At 44.7% G+C, this 25,362-nt stretch overlaps 1 protein-coding gene and 1 long non-coding RNA gene across 2 annotated transcripts; one reads left to right on the top strand and one right to left on the bottom strand.

Annotated features, from left to right (window-relative positions):
* Window positions 1-5,889: 5,889 nt before the first annotated feature.
* Window positions 5,890-14,558, bottom strand: LOC310743495 (retinoic acid-induced protein 3-like). The gene is made up of 4 exons (XM_083573833.1): window positions 14,018-14,558; window positions 11,199-12,160; window positions 9,669-9,727; window positions 5,890-8,515 (listed from the first exon to the last, which is right to left on the bottom strand). The coding sequence occupies exons 2-4, from the start codon at window positions 12,112-12,114 to the stop codon at window positions 8,423-8,425; spliced, it is 1,068 nt and encodes a 355-aa protein (XP_083429959.1). The 5' UTR covers window positions 12,115-12,160; window positions 14,018-14,558; the 3' UTR covers window positions 5,890-8,422.
* Window positions 14,559-23,259: 8,701 nt separating this feature from the next.
* LOC310744045 lies at window positions 23,260-25,003 on the top strand. Its single transcript, XR_014539378.1, has 2 exons — window positions 23,260-23,814; window positions 24,870-25,003. It is a non-coding gene; the product is annotated as an uncharacterized lncRNA (long non-coding RNA).
* The last annotated feature ends 359 nt before the right edge of the window (window positions 25,004-25,362 follow it).

Here is a 25,362-nt window from a genome sequence, read left to right as displayed (position 1 = left end):
CACAGTGCTTTGCTGGCCTTCAGGCTTCTTTCCTCCTCAGTCAGCAAGTGCCCCATAAATGAGACCTCTGCAATACTGCGGAAGCTTTCGGTGCCTCCCCGTGTTAGGCTGTGGGTGGTGGTGATGACAGAGCCTCAGTGTGGAGACTTTGCTTCAGAGTGGGTGTTGGAACCCTTAAAATATGGCTTCCATGAGAAAAAAGAGAAGGTTTCACAATCTGGGCCACATTCACATAATACATTTAAGGCGCTATGATACCACTTTAAACAGTCATAGCCTCCCCCAAAGAATTCTGGGAGCTGTCGTTTGTTGCAGGTGCTGAGGGTTGTGAGGAGACCCTTTGCTCCCCTCAAAGAACTACAATTCCCTGAGTTCCCTGTGTAGAGGGACTGATTGTTAAACCACTCTGGACATCAATCAATAAAATGAAAAAATGCAATCCAATAACACCGAAAGTTAATGTAAAAACAGTGGGTTGTATCTGACTAAATCATGCTCAGAGAAGACCTGAAAATCAATGGACTTAACTTAGTCTAGAAAAAGCTAAGGTCACTGGATTTTGATGGGTCCACTCTGAGCACAGCTATCAGCGCAGTCTCAAGACCCAGCAAAGCACATGGAACTACAGTAAACCACTCAACTCATATGGGATTTGTGGACTTGGTAAAAAGATTTTGGAAGTTTCTGCCGAAACTGCTGTTTTTGCCGTTCTTTCCTCTAAAGGCTCAAGTGGAAATGTGGTCCACAGCCCTTTTCAGGCATGCAAAGCATCTGCTTAGATCACACCCAGCCTACCTTCATTTCCAGTTTGATAAATCTCACCCATCTACTCACCTCAGATTCCATGCAAATTGGAAAGAGTAGCCATTCTTTGCTGTTATGCAACCATTTCCCTGACACAATCCTTCCTAGAAGGATGATGTACATGAGTTGTACGCTCAGAGAATGATTTGCCGGGGGGGAGGGAGGAGGGAGAACACATGACCACCCACCCACCCACACATATGGGGGGACCCCCCCAAACCCTAGGAATTAATAAACGGCAGGATTTTTATTAATTGGGATATGGATGAAAGTACAAGCTGCAGAGCTGTGCCAGAAAAGGAATCTCTGGTCTGGCTTATGCAAACCAGCCTGGCTGGCCTAGCAGAGAGCCAATCTGTTAACATGACAAAAGGTGTTGATGGGCCACCCTAGAGGAATCCTTTGGCCTGGGGAGACAGTTGCTGCCAAGGTGGTGCAGTGTGTGTTTGAAGTGACAGGAAATTAGAGTTTTTAGAAAGGTGTTCTTGGAAGAAGTAGGGAAATGAAGGACTGGAATCCATCTTGGGCAGGCTGGCTGAAGGCTGGCTGCACTGCTGTGGGGACAAGCCCCTCTTGAAATGACCATGCTGTAAGATCTGGACTCCCTCCTTACAGACTGAAGGCGAACAAACCATACTTCTTAAAGCTATGACAGTCTCTGTGGTGTCTCAATTCTCCAAAGGAACACAGACCCTGGGTGAGTGCCTGGAAGCCCCCTGGGATCTTGCTATCGCTTGGCAGAGATTGGGGGATGCACCTGACTTTTGTAACAGTATGCACACAAACATACATATGCATATATATTCCTTCCTAGGTGTCATGATTAAATCCTGCTGGGGGAGACTGGACTAGATTATGGGCTAGTTAGAGGATTTGCATCCTGCCTTATAACTGAATGATCTGCATGGCAGCTTCCCTCAGATTGTAATAATATTCGCACACCGCATATACACAAAGCCAAACTCATAGCAACCCAGCAGCCTTTCTTCCTGAGGGTCTTTTCCTCTTCTTCTGCAATCCCAGCACAACTGGAAAGCAACAGCAGAGTGCTAGGGAATGGTGGGGGAGAGATAAATTGGATTTTGTTTGCATTTTCATGTGAAATGACATAATTCATACTTCTCAAGCCAATATGCTAACGGAAACACAGTTGTTCTTAAAAAATGGCACATCTCCACATTCTGGATGCCATTCTCCAACTAAACACACCGTGCAGAAATGCATTATATCAGGGAGAATTATTTGCAAACAAAGTGTAAATAAATGTGTATGCACAAAATGCGTACAAAAATGTGTATGTCAGGAGTAATTCACACTGAAATGCTGGACTTTTAACACACACACGTATTGAAATGTGGAGAACTGAATTTGTGAATGGAAAAAAGAGATAAACTTGAATGGAAAGATTTGTCTATCCCTGTTCCCTGCTCCCTGCTCCCTGGCTGATGGATGGTGCCAGGCTAGTCTCCACCTTGCCTTTAGGCTCTTCTCGGAAGACCAGAGAGTCTCCCAATTGCCCTTGATCCCTTTTCTGGCAGCAGATGCAAGGGCATGCAGCTCTCCAGTCCTTGAGTCAGAGCACTTGTGAAATCCACCTTGAAATATTCAAGATCTCTTGACATTCAACCTTTGGTTGAATTTGGTCATTGCTGTTGTCGAGCCAAATGTTGGGACCCAGCCTAATGTTCTGGACTGGGTGGGAAAGACTTTTTTTTTTAAGAGAGGAAAGAAAGAAAGAAAGAAAGAAAGAAAGAAAGAAAGAAAGAAAGAAAGAAAGAAAAGGCCCTCTATTCATCAGCCATGTCCATGTGCTTTAAAATGGGAGGGGTGCATTATTCATTACATAATCCAGCGCTGTGTGCAATCACCATGGCAAAGAGAAAAGCAAACAGCAGCTTCCTTCGAAACTTTTGATCACAGCATAGCAGCATGTTGACTTTTAGGGTGGAGGAGAAGCTGGGCGACTTCAGGACGTTCTACGCAGGGATCGAGGAGAACACATTGAAAGAGAGGATGCCTTCAAAGGCATGAAGCATGAAGTACAGAGAAGGGGACGGGTGGAGGGCAACCCCCCCCAGGGAATCCATGGAGGTTAGCAGCAAAGGAGGAGGAATGTGAGGAAGCAAAAAGGCGGCAGCATACCTTCAAAGAATAAAGAGAAAGAGAAATGCAGAGCGGTGCCTTGGAACAAGTCAGCCCAATGGTCCCTCTTACTGCATACATTAGCCTTCCCCAGTCTGGTGCCCTCAAGCTCAGCAGTTCCCAACTGGTGGTCTGGAGACTCTGGGGATCCATGTAACCCACTCTGGGGGTCCGTGGCACCATTCATGTAACAAAAACTAACACAGAGATATCAAAACCTTCAAAAGTAGGGGGTCTGTGGCTTGGCTGTTGAAAAACAGGGGCTCCACAGTACTTAGCAAATTGGGGGCCACTGCTCTGGATGTCTTGGATGGGGCTGGTCTACACTGATGGATAGCAGCAGCTATCTGGGATTTCAGACAGGGCTGGGACCTACTTGGAAGGGCCACCTTGTCCTGAGAGGAAGCTCATGGTCATTTGGGACTGTTTAGTTCAGAAAAAAGGTAAACAGGAGACATGGTAGAAGTGTATAAAATTAAGCACTGTACAGAGAAAATGGGCAGAAGAAAGTTTCTCTCTCTCTCTTTCTTTCTCTCCCTCCCTCTCTCTCTGGTGATACTTAAACGAGTGACACTGAATGTTGACAGACAACACGAAGTAGTTTTACAGCTCCTAGTTAAACTATGGAATTTGTCACCACAAGACATGGGGATGGCCACCTACTTGGGCTGCTCGAGAAAGGGGTTAGTCAAATTTATGGAGGATAAGTCTACCAGCAGCTCTTAGTTCTGATGGCTGTGTACTATCTCTCCAGTACTGGAGGCAACATGTCTCTGAATACCAGTTGCCAGGGAACATGAGTGGGGAGGATGCTATCGTGCTCATGTCCTGCATGTGAGCTTCTCACACAGGCATTTGGTTGCTGGGAAAAGGATGGTTAACTAGATGGGCATTTAGATTATCCAATCAGGGTCTTCTTAATTTCCTGTGTCAGAAATCAGTCTTTCCTGTTGCCATTGGCACATTTGTAGAATATGATCTGTAAACGGATTAAGCCTTCCTACTTCCAGCTTAGTTGGCTAAACACATTTACTCTGAAATAAGCCTCACTGTGTTTAAAAGGATACCTTTCCTAGTAAGTATGTTTAGGATTACTGATATCACACATGAATGTTAGCAGAACTAAAGCTGCTTCAGTACAAGGAAGCCAACTGATGTGTCATTTGTTTCCTGGTGGGACACCTTGAGGGAAATATACTGAGCTGACCTTATCAGACTGATCCATAGGTTTTCCTTGTCCTCAAAGGATGTGAGAAAAAGAAGCAGCTCTGTATTAAAAGTTTGTGCAAAGGGTGCACCCCAAATGTGGAGGACAAGAATTTTACCCAAGGCTGTTGTTGGACCAGTAAGGGGGCACAAACCTAGAAAACATATTCCATAAACTATCCAGAGCTGAACTTGTTTATATGATGCTCCCACAATGCCTGCTCTCAGTTAGGAGTGCAAAAGTTTATAAACATTAAACTTTATAAACTTTTGCACTCCTAACTGAGAAACTAGGCATGTTGATTGTACAGCTTGCGGCTGAAAAGGGCTAGCAATGGTTAAAAGAAAACACCTCACATTCAGGCAATACTGTCACTCCCAGGGGGAGGAATGAGGTATCAAAGTATGATGAGCAGAAATATCGGTTGAAAATCTGATGTCAGACTCATGAATTCACTTATTCATTGCATTTTTTATCCGGGGAAAGTCAACACTGATGGGAGTTGCACTGCATAATGTCTGAAGAGCACCACATTGGCCACCCCTGCCATAGAGGCAAGTTCCCTTGCTTCCCTTTGTCTCACCTCTTTTCATCTGCCCTCCAACACAACTTATTTTTTGCCTCTTCTACTTCCTATAGCATCTTTGCTCTTTCATCTCATGGTTATTTTCAGCATCGCATGTATCTGATCCCAGACGCTCTCACAACACCTCCCCACCCAGCACCCTCCTTTCTCTGCACAATGTAAGGATCTCTATGAACACACCCAAGCACACACATGCCATATAAACACAGAAATGCCGGTAATTAAAAATGGTCTGGGAGTGTCATGATGATATATGAATCATACTTCTATAAAAAAATATTCTTTTGCTTTTTCAGGCTTCATTGGCCATGAGACAAAGAGGGTTGAAGACTTTAAAACAGGAGTGCAGGGAACTTTAGGCCCTTTGTGTGTTGCCGAACCACAACTTCCATCAGCCACAGGCAGCATGGCCAATAGTCAGGCACGACGGGAGTTGTGCGTCAGCAAAAGTTCTCTTAGCAATATGATCTCCTATGGTTCAGTCAGAGATGCCAGTTTCCCCCCAAGATTGAGGGGACGTAGCATATGGTACGTGCATACTACATCATGCATGTGGCGCATGTGTGTGACATCATTCATGGAGAACATGCAACATCACGTCCTCTGGAAGAGGCTGAGCACTCTGGCAGAGCCAGGTGCTGAAGCTGTGATGTGTCATGTGTGTGATGTCACACGTGTGCAATGCACATCAAGCCCCTCAATACTGAGGGGGCTGGGCTCCCTTCAAACAAATATCAAAGGTACTGAAGACACCTCAGTCCCCTAGAGTTGACGCACCTGGTCGCAGCCCCTTAGATATGCGAAGATGCACCCTTCAGTATAGTACAGTGGTACCTTGGGTTACATACACTTCAGGTTACAGACTCTGCTAACCCAGAAATAGTACCTCGGGTTAAGAACTTTGCTTCAGGATGAGAACAAAAATCATGCTCCGGCGGCGCGACGGCAGCGGGAGGCATCCATTAGCTAAAGTGGTGCTTCAGGTTAAGAACAGTTTCAGGTTAAGAAAGGACCTCCAGAATGAATTAAGTTCTTAACCTGAGGTACCACTGTATCTTGAAACCCTGCTATGGTCTTCGTACCTATGCAAAGTGCTTTGGTGGATATGTACCGTGCACAGAAATTGTCAAAAGAACACATTATCAATACACACCGTCTATAATTATTTATTAAATGCAGACCAATGTGTTCCGTGTGGTATGAGAAATAAACAAATAAATAATAATATAATACATTTACAAGCACACAAGCAAAAACAAAACCTGAAGAATCCTTTCCCACAGGTTAAGGAGCAAAATTGTGCACTCCCCCCCAATGGATTTTAATGGGAGCATTGTTAAGCACAGGACTAACGTATCCCATTATAATCAATGGAAAAAGAAGCTTGACTTTCTCTTAATTGTGTCTTATTTTTCTTTAGCCAGTTGTAAAAGAGTTTCCCCAACTCCCCATTAAAATCTGAAACAACTTTCTGGAAGTGTTTGCCATATGGGTAAGGCTTGTGATCACCAGTGTTCTTCCCCATCTGCAATCATCATATAAAGCAATCATATAATATCAATCTTAATACTATTATGTGCTGGTCCTTATATAGCCCAAAACTGCACCAAGAGGAAACTATCAGCAGGAACCCCAAGGTTTGCAGAAGTATAGAAAATCTTCGGGAAGGTGCAAAACTCTTAGGAGGAAACCACCTCTCCAAACAGCCCAATGAGGAGACTGAGCAAGCTTAGGGACAACAAAATTGTGACTGGCTCTTGCAGGAAGGAGAATGGAAAACCAGGGCAGGGAGAATAGAGCAGAGTAGAGTGGGAGGAATCCTGAACAGCAGCACTCCAATATGCAACATTTTGCTAGAGGTTAGCATTGGTATGTCCTAAAATGCTGTTTAATTAACAGTGGTAAAAGAGTTGCAGGAAACCCCAAAGAGTTGAATGAGGCTGATCCCAGAGTAAGCGGGTATAGGATTGCAGCCTTAGCGGCATTCAGTGAATTCCCTCAGCCACCACCATTATGCTTCCAAAGTTTCCCTTTCTCCAGGTAGAAACCCATGCTGAGAAGATCTATAGGTAGGGATTTTTTACCCCCAGGAGGGTTTGACTAACTGCTCTCTGAAGACTTCAAGAGATCATGTTTATCTCTCATGTAGCTTTGGCAGGAGATGGCCATGCATCAGTTTGCCCATCCCATCCCTCAACTTCTTGCAATCTGCCTCCGCCCACCCCCCATAATGCATTATTTTGGTTGTTCACACCACTGTTCACACACTCAGAGGACTTCCTTATGTTTGTGTTTGTGTATTACATATAGTCAAGGGTCCTCTCTACACAACAGCACATAAAATTTGCATGTGCTAATTTATAGGAGGAGACGCATATTTAGAGATAATTATTCTAATCTACTATCCTGTTTCTATGCTGTCACACATCACTGCCTTCAAACTGCAGGATTGTCCTCTGCAAAGCAGAGCAATCTCCCCATCTCCCAACAGTCTTAATGTTAGGTCCCCTCCGCATGCTCAGTGGGCTTGGAAGTCTCACCAGGGGAGAGATTAGGCATCAATGGCAAAAGCAGGAAGTCTGTAAAGAAATCTCATTCAAAGCTGTACACAGTTTTTAAACCTGTTTTCTTTCCACCTCCCTCTGCTTTCTTCCTGTGCTTAAAGCAGATCTATAGACAGTTTGGAATGACTGTCACTTTTAAAAATACTGCAGTTTCCTGGTTTGAAAACTGATTTGTTTTTGTTTGGGCCACTTCCCTTTGTGACTCAGTTCCACAAAAGCAGGTAGGGGGAATTTGACAGGATTTGAGGACAGCAGTGCTATTACAGGCCTGGCATTGCACGTGGGACTAAAGACAGCCACTGATACAGGCGACCTCTTTAAAGGAAGACATTCGGAGATTTCGCAGGCTTCTAAATGGTACACTTATCATCAAATATTCCTGCAAATTCCAATGCTTCAAAGGGCAAAGGCGGAGTGGGGGGAGGTTAGGAGAAAACACAAATACATACATTTCAGGTATGTGGCCTGAGCCAAGAATATTCCTTGAGCTTTACTCACATTTTTACTCACAGGGAACCCCACGAGTGAATGGGATGGATATAATCTTTCCTGTTTGTGTTGTGAGGAGAAAAACAAGCTTGGGCAAAATGCTGAGGTATAGAATTCTCTGTGGAACTGAGAGAAGCCATAAGGCCGATTTGGGAGATTGCCTCTTAAGCAATTGCAGCTGTGGAGGGGAAGAGCATGGCTAGGCTCACTGCCCTCCCCCAGGTGATATAGAATCCTGTGCAAATCAGGGGTCTAAACCACACCGAGAGCTCTATAGAGAAAGCTCCATGCTTCAGACCTTCCCCCTCAGCACTTGGGTGGCAGAAGGCAGGGCAGCAAGGTAGCAAGAATGGCATGATTGTAACCACACGAGGGGAGAGGCTGCCTCAAAAAAAAGCCTACAGCAATTCATTAAATGAAGGAACATGGTAAAAGAAAACATTATAAAGTGCCAAGTGTATGAAGGCAGATGTAAAAGGTGTGCAGGAGAAAAAGACAGGCATCTTCCTTCATCCGCTGCAGCGCTGAGTTCTGTCCCTGATTTAATAACTGAAGCACCGCTATATCCGTGATTATTTCCAGCACCTCCGCCGACTCAGAATGTCTTCTCTGGCATTAGTAGCAGGACGGCTACTTGACACCTTTCCCTCCAGAATACTCTTGGTATGGGCTGGTTCGGGTTTTCGGCCGTGGGATGGAGAAATCCTGCTGGGGCTCAAGGTTCTAGGCAAAAAAAGAGGAAGGAAATGGAATTATAAGATTTTTAAGTGACATATGTTCTGTTGAATGTTTCTTTTGAGAAAGCAGAGCTGCTTTTTAACTAGGTTGAGGAAGAGACTCAGAGCCCCAACTTTTGCAGTGGCAGGTTGGTAGTGGCCAACTTTTCTAAAGACCTAGAAGAAAATCCAACGCTTGGGTCACTTATAATGGAAGTGAGCCTGGGTAATGTATAGGGAAATCCTTCGTTAATCAGGGGGTAAAGGTCAGCCAAACTCTTAATCTGTAGTCGGTGATTCCTGATGTGGCAGGCCTTTTAAGAGAACCCGTCCAGACAAAACTGCATGCCAGATACATTACCACATGGTTAGTTTTGCAAGGAAATATACTTGAGCCAATGGGGCTGGGTTGGGGTCATGGAAGCTTTTGGTGGCTGCAAAAAAATGATTCCCTTTTAATTACCGTATTTTTCTAGAATGCTGCATAAGGTGAATAAAGTGCTTCAGTGTGATCCCAACCCCTCCTTCCCCAGTTATTGGCATCTTCCATTTAAAGTTTGGACATGGAAGCTCCCCACAATCCCCTCTCTTTCTTTGCCTCTTTAGAGAAGAAGCAACTCGTCCACCATTTGCTATAAGCACAGAGACTCATCACCTCCACAGCAATAATCTTTGACTGCTTAGAGGGGAGAGGCACACATTCCTGACTGGTTAACAACCATGTGATCAGAAGGAAGCATTGCCTTCACTCATACTTGACTTTATTTGTCCCCAGTCAGCAGTGGCATGGAAACTCTCACCATGTGGTCTCTGGTTGGCTGGGATGTTGCTTACAGGGCCCACTATACAACTGCATCAAGCATTCTGCAGTTTACAGCCAATTCTATTACCTGCTCCAATATAAACTATTCTATTGTCTCGATGCAGCCAAAAAGAACTACGTTACCCCGATGTCAAATGCAGCTTGTTAGCTGAGTTGTTCTCTGTGTCCCACAGCCCCAAGACCACATAACCTCATGTGAGTGGCAGTTCCAACACCAACTTGAAAATGTTTAATAATTATCCAAACATGTTGAAATTCCTTCATAGGCCACTTGATTGAATGAAGTTGCATTGCAACGAATCATTCCCGTACTGAAAATCAAAGACTGTTTATTTACCTGCAGCTGGAAGTGAGTTGAATATGGAGGATATGAAGGACCACTGTTTGCATTTGGAACTGAAAAAGACAAGCAAGGGGAGGCAGTGAGTCAGTGTATTTAATATTGCCACAAAAAACAAAGAAAACTCCATTTGCTTCCAGACAACCATCTACAGCAACAGTTGTGTATACACAATACAGTTAAAACATCCTGGGAAATATAGCCGTGGCACTTTGGGGTGCCTTGAAGGATGGTCAGGGGTGCTGTGGGCAACACTGGCCTCTGTTCCTTCTTCCCTTTCTCCCTCCTCTTTGACACCCTCTTGCATCTCTCCCAAAGGCTTGCAAGGCTGTTTGTTGCAGCAGCCCTGGCTTCAAGCTCTGCAGGCAAATGGTGCCTCTGGAGCTGGCCAGGGGGTGCCTCCCAGGCCCCTGTGGGGCAGTGTGAGGAGCACCTCTCTTTCGGGCAGGGTGGGCAGCTCAGAGACTGGGGCAGCAGTTGTGGCTGCCCAGAGGACTCCCAAGGAGAGAGGAGAGGGGAGGAGGCTGAGGGAACACTCCACAAGGGAGGGTGTTCGAAAAATGGTGAGAGGCTGCCAGCCCTGCAGGCAAGGGGTGACATAACTGGGCGCCTGAGCCCCACAGGGGTGGCACAGAAAGAATGTACCGTAGTTGGTCAAGGAAGCTGTGGAGCCAAAAAGGTTGAAAACCTCTGATCTAGTGTGTTGTGCAGCCCAGTCCAATTTGTATTTACTCAGAATGAAAGCCTTTGTCTTTTGCATAAAGGAAGGGCTGTAGCTCAAAGGCAGAGCATCAATGGGTGTAGCCAAGGGGGGGGCAGGGAGGGGCGGCTGCCCCCCAAATCAATAAAAATAAATATAAATACATAACTACCCCTGCCTAACAAAAGGCCTGCCCCCTAACAAAAATCCTGGCTACGCCCATAAGAGCAGCTGCTTTGTATGCAGAAGTCCCTGGGTTAATCCCCAACATCTCTAGGTAGGACTGGGAGAGAACTCTGGCAGTGGGCTAGATACTGGTCTAGATGCCCCTAATGGGCCTTATTCCCAGGTAAGTGCATCTAGGATTTCAGCCACCCAAAAATATTTCCCATTTTGGGACCTGACTGAATCCTGATCCATGTGGTGTGCAACATGTTGATTTGAGATTTAAGATTTAAGAAAGAAAGAAAAGTGACAAATGAATGCCATAAATCATTATATAGGCTTTGGCTATATAAGCATTTACTTAGGTGGCAGTGAGCCTGCATTACAGGAAACACTAGGAAGCTGGCCTCCCACCTTCCCTGTGGCCCAGGATTGTCCTAAAAAGTGCCTGCCTTTCCAAAAACACTTCCAGTGTGGCCCTCTTTGTGCTCTGCAACACCAAATGAGAACATGGGAAGCTGTCATAGGGAATGCTTTAAAATGGGTTAAAAAATAATAATTCAGCAGCATCTGAATATTTTTAGCTTGCCAAAGATGCTCTTTCTATCACACAAAGCACTTGCCAGTCCCAGACATACAGGCATTCCTATGGATAGCCATACCTTGTGCGTTGTCTTCCTGAGCATAGGCTCGGTTCTCTACTCCGTAGGTTTTTTTCAGGACTTTAGGCTGGCAGGCATCATTCTCCGGAGGGTAGTCTCCGGGCTTCCGTGGCGTGGTGAGGAAACAGAGCTCAGGCACTGCATATATCATCAGGAAGACCCATCCATTAGCTACCAGAGCAATGCTGATAGTGGGATCGTCCCATTCTGGCCTTTTCCCAAAGTCTGTCATGAACACACTGATCCACGCCACCCAGATGCCTATGGAGAACAGGGCTGTGAAGAAGGTGTGTGTGCCATGCCTCTTCCACCTTCTGTATGACCCACAGAAAACAAAAGTGGAGACCACAAAGAGGAGGGCTATCAGGAAAAGCACGTAGATGAGAAGCAGAACGAAGTCCACGCGGGTTTTTTGTGTCAAACCTTCCGTGGAGTTCAGGGCTCTCAGCTCTTGGCTGTTGATGGCTACGTACTGTATGGCGATAATAATCTGCACAATGGTCAGGCTGATGGCGAAAACCAGCAGCGCCAGTACCGAAAATGGGCGTCTTCCTCTCACCAGCTTGATGAGGTCGAAGGCATGGGCCAGGAGGCAGGCGAAGCAGAGGGCGAAGAGGACCCCGAAAAGAAAGAAGCGGGTGGGGGCAGTCCTCTCGTTGAGCCTTATAATGAAGGCAAAAGTGAGGCCGAAGATTCCTAGAGTGCCCAGAAGGAAGAGGAACTGGACAGGGATCAGGCTTCGCTTTGTGTTGTCTTGGACTTTACATACAAGGAAAATGAGCACAACGATCAGGATGGCTGTGACGACAGCACCAGCGGTAGCAAAGGATTCCACAACAACGCCCCAATAGTCCTTGGTGTCACAGAGGAAGTCATAGTCTCTATCTAAGCCTTGACAGACTGGCCGGGAGGACATGGTGCCTCAGGACAGCCCTAAAGTGGATGCCGCCTTAAAGGAAGACCTGTAGAAATTAAGAGAAGCATGATAAAGCATGATTTGAAAAAGAGAGTGAAATGGACTACAACCCTACAATTCTATGAAGGGGATAATATCAGAACAGCTGAACCAAGTCAGACACTACTTAGAGATGTCAAAGGAATCAAATAATTATTAAGCTGATTCAGATAAAGCCTTATTTCATTAACTGAGTTATGGATTATGGAATCTAGGCATATGGTGAACTAATCTAGTAGTACCATTATATTTAAAAATATTATTTACTACAGTGAGGATCGTGTAATCAAAAGGCATACATTTTGTAACTCAGGTATAGTATTTTCAGGGTGCAATTGCCTTTTGAAGTTTCAGACTAAAGAGCTATATATGGCATGGCTTGAAGTTTGGTGGTGTAATCTCCAGCGGACATTACTGGTTGCTTTTTGCCTTCTGCACAGTCAAACTTTGTTGGGTTGCTTGTTTTTACAAACTTTCAGAGTGGGGAGTCCAAAGGAATGAAAAATGGAAAGCGAAACTTCAACAGAGTTACTGAAAAACAAATACATATCTCTTTTCCCCATGAAAAACGCCTCTCTCTGTGTGATTATGTGTGTTGAGTGCATACAGAGGTACCTCGGGTTACAGACGCTTCAAGTTACAAACACTTTGGGTTACAGACTCCACTAACCCAGAAATAGTATCTCGGGTTAAGAACTTTACCTCAGAATGAGAACAGAAATTGTGGCGCGGCAGCAGTGGGAGGCCCCATTAGCCAAAGTGGTACCTCAGGTTAAGAACAGTTTCAGGTTAAGAACGGACCTCCAGAACAAATTAAGTTCTTAACCCGAGGTACCACTGTAATTGTGTGTGGGTCTGACCCCACTCACTTTAGGGTCTGGCGCTGCCCTCTAATGGAATGTGACATTTTGGGGCAAATGTGGGCCACCAAATTTTAATGTTTTGAGTCAGGCCCCAACTGCCTGCAGGTTCAGGCGAATGCATCACATTATCCAAAGGACTGCCAACACTATATCAAGCAGGAACACCCCTTTCCTCCATCTGCCGTATCCTCAGAGGCATTCCTTCAGATAACTGAAAACAGAAAACTCACCATAAAGACTGAATGTGGGGTAAGTTGCTTCTTCTGGTGAGAAATTTCCAAATCAGAACCCCTATGCGTCATTTTAACATTAGCACTTGCCTTGGTTGTACAAGGGCCACTCAGAAATCCCCCCACCCTCTCCATTTCTGAGAAAAAGAAAAATACTTTTAAGCACTCAGGCTGTAGACCTATGCAAACTTGCTGCCAAGTAAACATGCATAGTATCGGGCTGCAAATCATTCATTCACTGCCTGGTTTGCTACCCTCCACTTAAGGGTGTATAGCTATCTTAAAACCACACGCAGCTGATAGCTAGAGGTCAAACAGCCAGATCCACAAACCAATTAAACAGTGTTGCATGCGTTTGAACAGAATGAACACATTGATGCCAACGGGACACCGACTTGCTTAATAATAGCAGGGCTAAATCAACAGAATTCCAGGTACTCCAGTTAAGACTTGCTAGCTGCGAGAACGCAAAATAAATCTACAGGGAAGGCGTCAGTCGTGGCATGCTTTGTGCACCAGTGTGTATGCATAAATAAGGAATTTTTTTTGCACTTTTCAGATTCTAGGAAAGAGCCAGAGAATGGCTGTCGATGGGTGTCTTTGTAACGCTAAAAACCTGAAAGGAAAATCCCATCTGCAGACTAGCAATCCAGAAATGAAGCTACAAACTGCACCACAGCAGCATGCCCTGGGGTCAGGCTGAGAAAGAGCCACAGGACTCCCTCCTACCAAACCTCTTGCTCTACAATCCCATCACAGTCTTTGATTTACCTTGAGTATGCTCTGTGCTCCCACGGCTAGATGCGTCTTCTTCAGAGGGCAAACCAGGGAAATTCCTGCCGCACACCCACTCGGCAAATAATCTCAGCTCTGCTCGTTCTTCTCTCCCCGAGCGAGACAAGCAGCAAAATTGCTCTCTCACACTCTAAGGGCAGCTTTAAAAGCAAATGAGGAAAAAAGCAGAGATGATGGAGTAGGGACACGCCTATTCCAGTTCCACTACTCCTGGTGCTGTTATAAATATAACGTCCCGGTGCCAGGAGATGAGGTAAAAATGTCTGACGTCAACAGGACAGTCACCCCAGCAGCTGGGTGGGGAAGGATCCTGTGCCTCTCCCCACCCCACAATTGAATCCGTGACCATTCATCAAGTCAGTTGATAAATTGCACCTCTCTGGGAGTTGAGAAACCAAGAGGATATGGGCTGGTGGGAGACCCCTGGCCAACAATAACACCATTGTGCTCCTCCTCCCCTTCATTGCTTTCTATACTTACCTAGCATTCAGCTAAGTTAATGTACTGAGAAAGTTCAAGAGTGACCACGAGGGACAGTCTTTTAAGTCTCCCTCTCTCTCCCTCTCCCTCGTTCTCTTTCTTTGTACACTCAATCCCTGGAGCAGAAACTGCTCATGCCTGCAGATGCTCAGGAATTTCCAGTGCTTGTCCTTCTGAGCAAATCAGGTGTTTTGCCATCCAGATCAGCTAAGAAAAAATATTCAGGGGATATGTGCACAGACTCACACTCAGAGCCGGCCCACCTATGAGGCAAGGCAAGGCAACTGCCTTAGATGGTAGGATCCCTGGGGCAGCAGATCTGGCAGCGACAGCTGTGGTATAAGCCTTGGAAGTCAGATCTGCCACCACCTTGGCAGCCCCCCACCCAGTGTCACCACTACAGCAGCCTCTTGACAAGTAAGAGGTGGTGCTGGTGTCCTCCTACCCCTAAGGAGGAAATGGCGGAGCTGCCCTTGGAGTCTCCTAGGCTCCGCACCTGCCCAGCTTGATTTAGAACAGGCCTCTTCCCTCCCATGATGGTCTTTGATTCCCTTCAACCATCGGGTAAGGTTGATTTGACACACACCTTTCTTCCCGATGTGAATTTTCACTCACCCTTTGTACCTGATGTAGATCTTTATTTCCCCCTTCTTCTCTGGCAATGGATGCCATTTTGTGGTTCACCTCAGGTTCACACTGCACTTCCTACAAGTACACTTCACCACGGCCAAACCAGGCTCAAGGCCAGCACTGAGAATGGAAAAAGCATCACAGGTTATGAAATTTGCTCTGTGTTATTACTTCAAAATGGGTGCAATGTATGAAACTAACCTGATATAGGGTAACTGTAGGTGTCTGCCACAGGCATCTTAACTGGGGAAGCCGTTTTGCTGATGACGTAGTAGCAGAACATATCTATTCTCAGTGTTCAAATTAAAGGAGATGTGATGCCCGGACACTGAAGTCCAGCACCGAGGGCTTTCTGGAAGTTCCCTCACTGCGAGAAGCCAAGTTACAGGGAACCAGGCAGAGGGACTTCTCGGTAGTGGCGCCCGCCCTATGGAACACCCTCCCACCAGATGTCAAAGACAAGAACAACTACCATACTTTTAGAAGACATCTGAAGGCAGCCCTGTTTAGGGAAGCTTTTAATGTTTAACAGACCACTGTATTTCAATACTTTTTTGGAAGCCGCTCAGAGTGGCTGGGGAAACCCAGCCAGATGGGCGGGGTATAAATAAAAAATGATGATGATGAGCCCCCTCCCAGCTACTATTTTTCAAAGGCCACTGTGGACATCATCTCAACAGCAGCTGAGGAGGTGACTCAGGGGGTTGTAGATTTCCTTAAGGTCCCTTTACCTTTCCCCCGGTGGTGACTGGTGCCAATGTGACTGGTGGGGCGGGAGGCAGTAAGGTCAACATCCAAGAGAGCTAGAGCCAATGGCAGGCAGAGTCATCACAGCAAGTTGTAAGAAAGAAGGCAGGCAGGTGAAGGCTGGCTGAGGGCAGGCTGAGGTTGGTGGAGCAGTGCCCCATACCCCCAAATAATTTGAGCAATGGACTCTGGTTACATACTATTGGAAGCAAGGAAGGACAAATGGTACAGTGGGTGCTTCATGCCAGGTTTAACTGTCTGGCAGCTGGGCAGTACCACCCTAATAGGACTTGGAGACAGAACTTCTGGAGGAGCATAGGTGAGCCAGTCAATGATCCCAGCAGGCTCGGCTCCAGAACAGGAGTCTGTTGCAAGTCACCTAGCCAGGCATGAGGAAGGCTTTGCCAGAGCAGTGAACTGAAGTCTGAATGGGAGTGCAGGTCATCATTTTAATATTTCACCTGGGCTGTCCAAATACCTGAGGTTAGCCCTAGGGGCCCAAGCAACGCAGGTGCAACCACACCCTGAGCTAATCTCGAATATGTTGAGGCCACGTGAAACAGCCTTTTGGCTGGTTTGACAGCAGCTTTGCCAAGAATGCTTTCATTGATTTTATTCTAAGAAGCATCAAGCGACGATGTGTAAAAAACAGAAGAGAGGCTATTAAATATTAAATGCACATGGCAGGACAGGGCACGTACTATTGTGTCCTGTGTGTTTTGGTTGCTGATAACTATCATAAGGGACACATAGGATTTGGGATTTCTTCCTGTGGCCTAAATAGCCTCACAATGGAAAATGGAGAGTCAAGATGCAGGCAGGGAAGATATAATCAAAACAGTGCTGTTTGGATTCACTGGCAGAGACTAGGGAGGCTCTGACCAATGTCAACAGAGCCAAGTCAGAAAGTGTCTCTGTCTGCAGCAAACCCTCTTAGAGGACATTCAGCTATAAATGGGACATTTTAAACAAACAAACAAACAAACAAACAAACAAACTGTGGATATATGAGTATTGAGACATTGATTTAAATAGGTTCCACCCTCTGTCCTGTCCTGTTTTTTTGCTGTATTATCATTGTGCTGCCACATTCACCCACCCCCAGAAATTCTCAATTCAGTGCTGTTATCTTATATGGGACTGTGAATCAGAGCTTCAGAATACTGTATTTGCTCTGATAGCTGAAAAAGCAAACATAATCAGGGCACCAAGTTCAGTGACAAATATCCTTTTCTATATACTCTGGGTGTGGCCAAAGACACAGTTGATAATGTCGCTAAAAGTTAAGAGTCCCATATAAATATTACTAATAATATTACTAATGCTAATATTTATTTTTATTTTGTTCCATCTTAGTATGGTTTATTATTCATGTTGCTTACTGCAAATGATGTTTCCGTCTTTTATTTTGGGCTTTTGAAACAACAGTGTGTAACACTGTTCTTTAATATTGCCATTTGACAGCCAAGAAATTCAGCCGGTGTCTGAGATACAGTATATATTTTGCTCAAGCCTTACTGTGTTTATGTTAGCACATATTTGAACGCAGGTTTTCCTGCTTCAGATTTGACACTATACAGAATTCAAGAATCTTTCTATCCCCTGAAAAGAAGGTATCTGTTCAGTTTTCAGCAATGCAATGCTGTGGGGATTTCACTTCAAGACAGTACAAAGTGGCTTCCTCTCTCTCTCTCTCTGGGTCCCTCTAAACAATCTCTCTTTTAGTATTCATCTTGATTTGCTTTCACAAAGCTTATGCAGCGGTTAGATTATACCCAGCTCTTATTGAGCATTTGTTCTGATTGGTTTGTGGGGTGGTTATATAGAAATGAACATCCATCCTGCATTCATTCTGACTTGCTTACTGGGGAGTTTACATGTCTCCCCGTTAGTTATCTACTCATTCCATACTTTTCAATGCATTTCCCTGTCCCTTTCCATAGAAAGTCTGTGAAGCATTCAATGTCCAGAATAGAGCTCTAAAGCTTTTTGTCACTAGTCAAGCCACCAAATGAAACAAACTAGTCTGACATTCTCGGGGACATTAGCTATGTCTCATCAAAGGCTATGAGTACCATTTTTCTGCACCTGCAGGAAAGGGAAGGGACTGGGAGGAGAGATAGCTAAGAAAGGGAGGATGAACAAACAGGCAACAGATTCCAGTGCTTCAGGAAGTTCTGGAGTGATATTTTGTGTGAGTGAGAGTAGCAAACATGTAAGCACTGGGAAGGACTACGGCTTGAGGGTGAAAAGAAGAGGGTACCAGAATGTCGCACAATATCCCATGGACAGAAAAGGGGCTTCTTCTTCCACTTTGTTCTTTTCATGCTAAAATAAGGAGGCTAAAATAAAGGGAAACTAAAATAAATCTGGAACTAGAGGCCTCACCTTTTACTTATGTCCTTTGGCATGTTTAACATAATGAGTCATTTATTCTTACTTGGGCTAGAGTTTTAAGGAGTGGCTTTCCGGTGTAAATATGCGGTAAAGAAGCAGCTAGGGAGAATAGCAAACATACACGTCATCAGGGGCACATTGGAAGTGTGATATGTAAAGCTGCCAAAAGAACACAAAATATAAAGTCAAATGTAAATTTGCTATGATTTATATAGAGAGGGGAAGGGAGAGAAAGTAATGGAAGCATCAAACAGGACTCTGGACAAGTTTGTTCTGGATCCTGGTAGGATGCCATTAATCTCTAAAACGATATATTTTGTTACTGTGACTAAGAAAACATAAATTTTAAATTCTGATATGTAACATCTGAGTTTCTGCCTTCATCGGTTGCTCTTATGAAAATGCTGCTCTTTCCAAAGTTGCAGGTTTGAGGGTGTGGTGCTTAGAAGACCTTCATTTGCTGAAACTAAGTGATGCTGTTACTACCCTCTTGGCTGAGGCCGTGTGATTTTAATGCATCCAGCATGTACCTCCAGATGTTCTCCTATTTTGCTAACATTGTTGGATTTGTTGGCATCTCTACAGCAGTTATTGATAAATTAAAGAATTTGTCTGTATTAAAACATTTAGCAGCAGGTCACTCCAATTCCTTTTGTCAAAATCACCAATTTGTGGTTTCTAAAAAGTTTGCACAGGTCAATTGTAGCTTTACCTGCATACAGGATATGACATCCCTTTTTTGCATTCAATGATATAAATTATATTGCAGGATCCACAGGTAATGTATTGTTTGATGTATTATTATTATTATTATTATTATTATTATTATTATTATTATTATTTACCCACTCTTCACCCTAAGGTCCCAGGGTGAGTTACAATATTGAAACACAATATTAAAGAGTTTAAAACAGCTGACTATGTTCTACTTCTCCTGGTGCATTTGAAGGTAGCTATCACCAAGAGATACACACAGGTGATTCAGGGTTTGGAATTACATGGATGAGATCCATGACTGCTGATCTGTGGTTTAAGTACAGCTCTCACTAATAGTTTGCATAGATTTGGAAGCTGGCAGAATGATACCTTTAGCAAGCCATTCAGTATTTGCTAACAAAAGGTAGCTTTCTCTTATTACCAGGTGATAGGAGAAGCTGGATGGAAATCTACCGCAAATGAGATATATTGCTCTTTGTTACTTGACACCTCATTTGATGCAGGAGGCTTTCTCTAAACAAAATGGAAGCTTGGTGGATGTAGAGGATGCCCTCTTCGCAGAAGGTGTTCTTTCAGCTCTCTGATCCTTCATTGATATTTATCTTTGTTGCTGCAAATGAATTTGCTCCTGAAAGCCAAGGTGTAGACACTTTTTAAAAATACATGCTTTGGATAGCAGGATTTCCAGCATAGGTAGATGTGGGCATTATCAGGGGATTTGTTATAAAGAACAGTGGCTATTTTATTGTTTGCAATGGTGAGGAGGACATCAAGAAAAGGGATGTGTAGATTATCAGTGGTGCTGTTGAATGTAAACTTGGTAGTTGGATGAGAGATGCGGGTGGTGCTGTGGTCTAAACCACTGAGCCTCTTGGGCTTGCCGATCAGAAAGTCAGCAGTTCGAATCCGTGTGACGGGGTGAACTCCCATTGCTTTGTCCCAGCTTCTGCCAACCTAGCAGATCAAAAGCACACCAGTGCAAGTAGATAAATAGGTACCACTGCAGTGGGAAGATAAATGGCATTTCTGTGCACTCCAGCACTCATCACAGTCCTCTGTGCGCCAGTAGCAGTTTAGTCATGCTGGTCACATAACCCAGAAAGCTGTCTGTGGACAAATGCCAGCTTCCTCGGCCTGAAAAGTGAGATGAGCACCGCACCCCATAGTCACCTTTGACTGGACTGTCCAGGGGTCCTTTACCTTTTACTTTTAGCTGGATGAACAGAGTTTTGATGTAATTTGTAAATTGTTCTAAGTTCAGACCACAAAGATATTGGCACCACCATGCAGGTGGTTTCTTAATGAGCTCTTATGGGTTGTCATGTTAAAGTTTTCCCAAGAATAGATTTCCATAAGATGGAGCAACGGGAGCACAATAGCCATGTCTTGTACTTGCAAGTGATGCTCTCCTTTAAATGTTGTTATTACAAGTAAGCAGTGCTTTTTTAAAGAGGGTACTGAAGGGTATGGGGACACGGGTGGCGCTGTGGTCTAAACCAGAGAGCCTAGGGTTTGCTGATCAGAATGTCGGTGGTTCGAATCCCCGCGATGGGGTGAGCTCCTGTTGTTTGGTCCCAGCTCCTGCCTACATAGCAGTTCGAAAGCACGTCAAGTGCAAGTAGATAAATAGGTACCACTCCGGCGGGAAGGTAAACAGAGTTTCCATGCACTGCTCTGGTTCACCAGAAACAGCTTAGTCATGCTGGCCAGAAGACTCAGAAGCTGTCTGCGGACAAATGCCAGCTCCCTTGGCCTATAGAGCGAGATGAGCGCCGCAACTCCAGAGTCGTCCGCAGCTGGACCTAACGGTCAGGGGTACCTTTACCTTTACTGAAGGGTATGAAGCACCAGCACCTCTCTCTTTTTGATTAAAAAGTGTGACACTTACTGTAACAACTTCATGGCGAGTATCGACACCTATTTTTCTATTTAAAAAAAACTGCAAATAACCTCTGTTGGGGGATTTTTAGAATTTCTGTTGTTAAGGAACTCATTTAAAGCCTGAACACCATCTTTATGTGGCATTGGTGTAAATAGCTGTGACATCCAAAGTATAGTATTGGTGTGGAATTGGCACTGCTTGTTTAGAGACTTGATTTCAAGTAAGAAGTCATTAGTGTCTCGGATACTAATGATGGGAGGATTTGCACAATGTTTTGTAAGTTTAAGTCAATATAGAAATAAATCCTTTCAGTAGCTGTGTGGTTGGCTGATGTTCAAGGTTGTTTGGTTGTTGGAATGTTCAAGGTTGTTTGGCTTTGTGGATTTTTGGTAGCACGTAAAACCTGCCGTGTATGTGTTCCCAAGTAAACCTGAATATAAAGGGAGTTTCCTTGATGTCATTAATACATATTTTGTATGCAGCTAAGCAGCAAGAAGCAGGCATATTTGGTAGCCAGCCAACAGGCCAAAAAACACATTATTCAGATGCATTCCAGAACACTGAGTATCATGTCTCCCTGTGTATATTTAAACTAGGCGTGCACAACTTATGACCCACCAAGTTGAATACAGACCAACAGTCGCCACAGTCTGTCACTTCCTACACTCTTCTGCAATCCCAGTCAGGCATTTTTGAAAGGAGGTTTATTTAGCCCCTCGTGGACTGCCAGACCCTGTTGCTGAGCTGTGTTTTGATTGGCGGGTCACAAAGTGTGGAGGCCTATATTAAGCTCTTTTGTGTGCTTCGTTTTCTCTCTTGTCTCCACCCCGCAGCTCCATTAATGAACAGATGCATCTTTATTTTTTCTATATTCCTCCTTAGCTATTCAAGACATATGGCAACCTTGAATCTTCGGGCATTTTTTAGTCACTGTTTCTTAGCACTTTGATTTCATAAGACTTTGGGCCAAACTACAATTGGTGTTAAACACGCTCCTTTAAATTGTGTTATCGTTTAAAAACCCTCACTGGAAACCATAGGTGTGAGAGCCTGACCAGGATCACTGTCACCAAACGAATGCTGTGAAAAAGAATTTAGCTGTCAACTCAACGAAGATACTTAGCAAAAAAATCTGGGAGACCAAGCTATGCATTAAATTTCATCATTGCGGAAATAAGGAAATATAAGGAAACAAGCCTTATATTTATTTTTAGATGGCACCTGACATTTACCAGATTGTCACATATCCCACATATGTCGTCCCCAAGCTGTTGGAGATGAAAGGCCTCAAAAGCTTCTCTCTCTCTCTCTCTCTCTCTCTCTCTCTGCTGTGTGTGGGGTACATGTCCCACTGCGGAAGGGTTTTGAGAAAATATGGAAGATTACTCATCCAGATGTTATTCTGTTTCCATCCCTAGCGTTTTCAAATATCTGGGATGGGCAAAATCTTGACGGCAAGAATAAAGACTTAATCAGGTTCCTCTTATCAGTGGCTAGATTAACCACTTCAAGGTTCTGGAAACATTTGGAAAATGCCGCTTTAAAATACTGGTATATTCTTGTTTTGCTTTTTGCTTTATCTGAAAAGCTAACCCAAAAGATACAAAAAGTATAACAAAAATGAGTTTTGTTTGATATGGTGTGATTTTATTTAATTTATTAATGAAGTAATTGAGGCTCCAGTAACCTCAGCTACACAGGCGGGTATATAGAATTCTTTATAACTGTTTCTATTTTAACTGTAAGCCACCCTGAGTCCCTATCACAGAAAAAAGGCAGGATGTGCATCATCATCATCATCATCATCGCTATAGTAGACCTTCCATGTCTTGAGCATCTCCAGCTGCATTTGCTAAACCTGCAACGAAAAAGGTTGAAGTAGTTTAAAAGGACTCCAATGATTAATCTGTAATTTGTTTTTCTTTCTTTTCCTTTCTTTGGGTTGAACTATGTATAATGTTCAAAGACTGTTTCTGCTTTGAGTATTATAAATGCCAATTCACTTTTATAATTCGCCCCCAAGATCAATAAAAATTACACACACACACACACACAATGGGCCCCTTACACCCCTCATCCACCTTCTGTCTGATCTCCACACCTTGTACCCATTCCTCTTGGCTAACATCCTAATATCAGGGCCAGAAGCACAGGTGGTGGGGGGGGCACAGACAGGGAGTGCCTAGAACAACTATAGCAGGGATTAAGGCACTGGATCTGACTAGTGGGCCAGATCCTTACCTCCTGCACCACCCAAAGGTCAAATTTGCTACGTGGGCAGGACTGTCCGCCTGTCAATCAGCTGATGTCACAAACACACCAGGGGACCTGTTTTTTGCATAGCACTATGAACAATCCACTGATTGTCAGTGCTTTGCAGGTGGCCTTGCAGGCCAGCCATGAACCCCATTTGGGTCCAGCCCCATCTTTACCTGCCCCACAGTTGACATCACATATGATGTGAGCTGTAAGACAGAAGTGTGGTGGACTTGCATCTGGGTAGGATATACTATAGAGCGGCAAGCTTTTACTGTTAAAATATCAGCAGCCCGTGGTGGTCACAGCTTCACCTGGCATTGGGACCAGCGTAAGAATGACGGTCCTCCTGTTGTGCCATGTTTGGCATGGCAGAGACAGCAAAATGCTCTTCCTCTGGTGTTTCCTCCTACAGATGGGTGGGTGGGAGTTGCCTTCTTGAATTGCACAGTGATTTGAGTCAACAAGATCTGTGTAGATTGTATAAAATATCTTGGTCGATGCTCCAGTAGCACTTTAGAAGCCAAGCTTTGTTTGCTCTGTACATACTGGCTCCAATGTGCTCTGGCATCTGAGCAAAGCCAGTCATTTGACGAGATCATTCAAGAGGAGCCGTCCAGAGTTTCCTACAGAAGAAACAAGATTTCGCTTGGCATGCGTCCAGGTAACTCCGTCCACTTTAATCTGTAAATCAAAGATGGTGACCCTGTGGCCCTCCAGATATTGCTGGACTACAGCTTCCATTATCCCAGGCCACTGGCCATGTTGGTTGGGGGTTGAAGTTGGAATCCACCATCTGGAGGGTCATGGATACCCTATCCCTACAGAGAAAGCCTTATTGTCAGGATCTGAAACACCTTCTCTAATTAGACTTTCAGCCCAGAAAATTAGCTATGTGCCTGTAATGGCTTTAGGGGTTGCTTGTGCGTAAGTTACCGCCGCTCTGGGCTAGGTTGCCTGGTTAAACCGTTTCTGTCTGGACAGCCATCCACTCCGTGGCTGTTCAGTCGCTAGCAGAATCCGTCAGTGGACGTTTCTTGAACCTCTTCCAGCAAAGAAGTTCTTTGACGCCAAGTCGCCGCCTACTTTCCCTGCGCGGAAGTCTTCTGCGCAGGGTGGGTGTGGGCAGCGGAGGACCTGTGCTCTCCCCGCTGGTCTCCTGCGAAGAGTCCTGGAGCCTCCTCTCTGCTTCCCCCATCGGCCCCCCTCTATCCCTGGTGTTGCGCTGATTTTCTTCCCCAGCCGGAGACCTGCCTCTCTCCCTGCTTGGCCCCTCTCCAGCATCGCTGTGGAGCCTCGCCTCCTCCTCTAGTTCCGATGGCAGTTCCCTGACAGTGCCCAAGTGGGAAACCCGTCTTGGCTCTGAACTTCCAAATGAAGTTTGGAACAACACTACTAAATGGTACACTGAATATAAACAGAACATTTACAAAGCACTAGTTTCCTGGTACTTGATGCCAGGGACACCCAGTCTAAAAAGATGCTTAGATTCATAATATGTGGATAAGCTGTCCATTGACCCAGAACTTCTGGATTCAAATCCTTACCACCCTCAGAGATATTACAGACAAAATGGTAGAACAAGGACAGGGAGCATGTGGCCCTCCAGATATTAATGTCGGATTCCAGCTCCCATCAGCCCCAGCCAGTATGGCCAATGTTCAGTGGCCCTGGCCCTGGAAATAGAACCGGCTGGTTTTTCCTTTAGCCTCACTACAGCTTTCTAAAATCAAGAATACTACCAGCGAAACAGAGGAATCACCACCAGACCCAATCTTGCAAGAAGATGAGAACCCCTCCTTTTAAAAAAGACTGTTTCAAAAAACACAAATAAAACATAATTAAAAGGAGAAGGCATATCATGTGCTCCCACTGTTGCCCAAATAAGGCCAGTTTATTGTACACACATTTTAAAAGATAACCTCTGATTACCCTTTATGTATAGTGGAGACTAAGAAAGAAACATGGCAAATGGGATGCAAGAAGTTGATATGAAACAGGATAAGATGATCATCGCAGGAAGATGACGGGTGGGAGATAAAAGACCTTCTGTGAGAGGGAGGGAAGGGAAGATCTTCCAGGATGGGAGGCCGGAAGAAGAAAGAGAAGCAGCCAGGTGAGAGCTGGGAGAGTCCACACCTTATTGTGTGAGACAAGGGCTAAGATCTACCTCTGATAGAGAGCTTTGTCTTTCTTCTATTCCCTTCTTTTC

The sequence above is a fragment of the Podarcis filfolensis genome (assembly GCF_964270895.1).
Source record: "Podarcis filfolensis genome assembly, chromosome: 10".
Lineage (NCBI taxonomy): Eukaryota > Metazoa > Chordata > Lepidosauria > Squamata > Lacertidae > Podarcis > Podarcis filfolensis.
The sequence above is the reverse complement of the archived record's forward strand: the minus strand, read 5'-3'. Positions and strand labels throughout refer to the sequence as shown.